The 4,868-nt window shown below is 30.5% G+C and overlaps 1 protein-coding gene across 1 annotated transcript; it reads right to left on the bottom strand.

Annotated features, from left to right (window-relative positions):
* Positions 1–538: 538 nt before the first annotated feature.
* Positions 539–3,268, bottom strand: LOC145140205 (putative ubiquitin-conjugating enzyme E2 38). Its single transcript, XM_079073774.1, has 7 exons — positions 3,225–3,268; positions 3,018–3,129; positions 2,538–2,840; positions 2,320–2,383; positions 2,091–2,230; positions 1,688–1,999; positions 539–855 (listed from the first exon to the last, which is right to left on the bottom strand). Exons 1-7 carry the CDS (start codon positions 3,266–3,268, stop codon positions 559–561), a joined length of 1,272 nt encoding a protein of 423 aa, XP_078929900.1. The 3' UTR covers positions 539–558.
* Between the last annotated feature and the right edge of the window lie 1,600 nt (positions 3,269–4,868).

Below are 4,868 nucleotides of genomic sequence, written 5' to 3'. Positions count from 1 at the left end.
AGATATTATTACAATTACTAAAACTTTTTGTCATATGAGTTTGTAATTTAATGAAGATTAATTATAGTTAAATTGAACTTAAACTTTAAATTTTCATAATACTATAATACGCATGTACAGTAAGGAAGCAAATTACCGAAAATATACTATTCGTTGGCCGTTGAATGAAAATAGATCGCCGTGCAAAAACTATTATTCAAAATGAAACTTATTGCAGTGCGTCACATTGAACGGATACACCACTACTATAAATTGAATCATCGGAGATTTGAAGTCTTTTTTGAAAAAACTTTTTGAGTCATCTCCAATAATCAAATGCCATTGTCCAAAATTCGCTTCCTAGTTCTGAAAAAAAATCTTAAACACAAGCCATCTAAATTGTAAAAGCATTCGAAATCTAATCGATATTTTCCACTATTTCTAGTGTCAATTGTTTTCAAAAGAACAAAAAAAAAACAAAACTCACAGCTTAAAGAATTAAAAACCAATGTTATATGTCAAACCTCAACCTAATGTTAAACGCACAAGTGTTCCCTATTATTTACATGATTATAAGTATCACCCTTTGATACAGAAAAATGCCCTTATCTTTTGAGCCAGATTCCGAGTTTGGGGGGTAAACTCGGGGACAATTTCTGGGATGAATTCGTCCACATTATCAACTCCTATTTTTTCAAATGCCCGAACAAGTGTCCTCATGAGCCGTTCAACATTTTTCTGAAATCCATGTGAACTCTTCTCCTCGCCTACATTAACACCACATCCAACTCTTACACCTTTAGTATAACCTCTACAAATTGTCAAAATACTAACTGCACGATTATGAAAATGCCCAATCACCAAATCTTCAAAATGCTGCATAAAAAAATTATTAAAATATCAATTCATGCCCATATCCGGAACCATATATTTGTTAAGCCCTTTTGTTATAGAACATGTTGTCATGAGACAAAATTTAGGCAAAATAAAATGGGATGAGACTATTGTCAATGATACCAAAATAACAAGTTTTGGTTCTGTCAAAAAGTTGGTAAATGACTCATGTCAAAAACACAATAATTGTAATTTTTGTCCAACCTAAAACGATGCAAAAGGATGTGAGGAAATGAGACAAAATTTTACACAAAAATATGGAAGATTAGTGATATACCAATTAGAAAAAGAAAATTACAATTTCTTTCTCCTACCCAAAATATGTGGCCCGATGATTGTCCGACAAAACCTATAATTTTTTTGTGATACAGACAAAATTTTGTCTTGCCCAAACAAGTGAGATCGACAATGAAACAAAAGTTGCAAATTTTGTGACTTACCAAAAGAGGGAACAAGACATGATATATTAATGAATAAGTTGCAATTTTTCCTACTTTAAAAGGGGGGAGGACTAATTAATAAGAATAACACAAAATTGTGTTATGTAAAAAGGCGGAATAATATGGGGTATATAGAGACTTGTTCTCATTTTTTTTTTTTGTTTGTGAAAAAGATGGAAACGCCTTGGTTATCATATATAATAGCTTTAGAAACTTTTAGAGTCCCATTAATTAAACGAAACACAGCCTTAATTAAAGTGACATACCTACATGTTCTATGGCCTAAATGAAATAACTAGTTAATTTCACCACATAGAACAATTTATAGATATAGACAATAATAGCATCAAAACAGGTAACTACAGAAATCATACCTTAGGTGGATTCCTCATGGTGTAAACCATAGTTTTGAGAGAATAAATCAAAGTCCGCTCATTGTATTTCATCGAACGATATTCCCCAGTTCTAGAACCACTCGGACGTGCAAATATAGGATCATTAAAATAGGGTTTTGCATTCAAAATCAAACCCTGTATAGACACCAAAACTTGTAGCATAGTGGAAACGCCAGGTGTCCACTTCTCATTCTTGCCACCACTCCAAGTGTTTAAAAGGCTCAAACAAACTTTCCCATCGTAATGAAGATTCGGATTAATTATCAGGCCACTAGAATGATAATGCACTTTCTGAAAATAACCGTTTAATTATAAATATTCATTAAAATGAATAAAACCATAAAAATAAAGTAGAAAAAAGGAAGAGATCGATGCGACATACTAGGGGAACATCTGGATACTTGTAAGGGAAGAACACATCAAAGAAAAAAAGACCATCATGATATGGTGTCCCTTCTGCTCCTATTATCACTGCTCTTAAAAGATCCATTCTTGATTCATAAACCCTAACAAATATTGTATCTGTAATTAAATAAATAACAAGAATATAATTCAACCCAAATATCACAATCTAGAGATGAAAAGAAGTTGTGAAATCTAACAAAATATACCTGGCAAGGCCTTCTTGAGCATCCGCCATTCTTTTTGTATCCTTTTAGCCCAGTTTTTGTGTGGCTGTAAAAGTCAATTAATATACAATTGATGCCAAATTTGTAAAAAATTAGTTTCGTTCTATCTAAATACTAAAACAAAAAAGATAACACTCATATACCGATTAAGTACATTAAGTTAGAAAGCACCATACTAGACAAACGAAATCTACACTTGCCTGCATTTTTTCCGAATTTGGCCCTTTGACTTTATAGTGATGATCAGAATAGTCCTCAACAATATCAAACTTCTTGAAATCCCGATACTTTCTCATAACTTCATTGCGTTTTTGTTGGATCATGTTGGAGTAAGTCCCGATTACATTTGAGCTGTTTTGGATCTTTCTGGAATCTTGATTTAACGTGATCAGATCTTCTATACGAGTGAGTTTTTCTGAACTGGAAGACATTATCGCTGTGTGCTTGCGATTAGCTGAATCTTGTTCTACTACGCCACTGTAAGTTGGTGAGATAATGATACCCTAAAGAATAGAGAAAGTGATGATCATTAATTATTTACAAAGTAGAGAATTTCAATTTTCACACATGTATCGAATCAAAGCATTTGAATAACAATGAAGTAGATATGATCGAACTAACTGCATAAGAATGCCAATAAAAATCAAGAAACCCGCATTGAACTTATTCTTAAATCTTACCTCGTCTTCTTCATGCATCTTGTTCTTGCCTTTTAGCGAATGATTACAAGGCGAAGAAAACGTCTCTAGTTTGGATTCCGTGCTGGAAGATCTCCCAGGAAACATTCTTTTCCTAACAAAACCTCCACATATATATAATTATAAACACACCATGGATAAACAAATTAATGCCCAATTATATCTACCATTAAAGAGAAAGAATTTTACGTTGAGTTTTGAGAGTTGCATATTCCTGCCGCCGGCGACCCCATTGATCGGCAACGGCAACAGAAATCGGGGATTAATATATGTAAATTCCAATGTAAATCTGGATGTTATGCTCTATCGGGAAACCTCAAGGGTTTAGTCAGATGATCGGAAGTGGTAATTTGGTGATGCAACAAAAACGGTTAAAGAAATAGATGTATGGATTATTATTATTATACAAGAATGTTAATCACAAAATCAGGTATTGGATTTGTAGCCGTATAAGGTTACTTAATTATAGTCAATCCGGTATTCTACATAATTATCTAATTAAAAAGCTTCTTTTTTTTTTAAATTTCAAGTTTTAAGTTTGATAACAATCAATGTTTTTCAAAATAAGTCGCTATAAAATATTTAGCAAAGTTTACATGTTTCTCTTGTTTTCCCAACTTTCTTTTTATAAAACCCTCTTGATTTTTATTTCTCAATTTTTTTTTGGTTTTTTTTGTAAAATTTATTTATAAATTAGTTATTATAACAATTTTAATTGCAACACTAAAACTAAACGAAGCTAACACAACACATGTAAAATGTGGTGGCCATTTTGGAATAAATAACCATCTATCTGGTTCCTTGATACCTTTAAATGTTGACAAATTAGATATATATTCGAATATATTTTTTTTGTTAAACACTATAACTCTCTAAGATTGGTACTTCAGATTTTTTAAGTTGAGTCATAATTTTTGTTGGGAAGTTTAAGGTTTGTAGTGGAGATCTGGATACCAACTTGGATCGTGATATCATTTTCCGAACTGATATATATATATATATATATATATATATATATATATATATATATATATATATATATATATAGACTTAGGTTATTCTATTAAAAGTAATTATTGTGTTATTGTATGCATAAATGTGGGCCAATCAAATTTACTTATTTTAAGAAAGTCATTAATATATATTATTGAATTAAATATAATTGAAAATATCATCTTAATTAATTACAAGGGTAATTTAGTCAATTAATATAGATTTAATAAACGAAAATTGCATTTTTTTAGGGATCTTCTATTAATTTTAAAAATCCGATTTTAAGAATTATAATTCTTTTAATTCGGACATTCTAACAGAATATGTTTATGATTATATTCAAAAATAAAAATATTCTTGAACCATAAATAATAAAAATATTCTTGAACCTGTTTCTTGATAATGAATTTAAAAACTTCTTGTAGAATAACAAATTCTTGAACAATCAATTGAAGAATAAAAACAAAAAATACATTATTTCTTATAGAATACGGGTAACAATTGTTAAAAATTACATTTGTTGTTAAAGAATAAAACTAAAAAACAATCAAAGCGGGAAAGAAAGCATCAAAATCTAACAACAACTAATACATTTTAAAAGAATAATGTGGTCCGTTTCAATTTTGTGGTCTGTTCTTCAAGCATCAACTTCTGTAATTCCAACAGAATTGGAATTCGTCTTTCCATTCCAACAGAATTGGAATTCGTGATTCCATTCCAATAGAATTGGAATCTCACCAATATCATCCATTGAATCATCTACATAAACATACTTGATACCGTTTCAGAATCCAACCTTGTCAAGATCCTGCATTGTCTACATAAATGAAGTGTTAAATC

This window comes from Lactuca virosa, chromosome 9 (genome assembly GCF_052849685.1).
Source record: "Lactuca virosa cultivar CGN04683 chromosome 9, Lactuca_virosa_CGN04683_v6, whole genome shotgun sequence".
Classification (NCBI taxonomy): Eukaryota; Viridiplantae; Streptophyta; class Magnoliopsida; order Asterales; family Asteraceae; genus Lactuca; species Lactuca virosa.
Note: the sequence above shows the minus strand (reverse complement) of the source record. Positions and strands in the feature narration are given on the sequence as shown.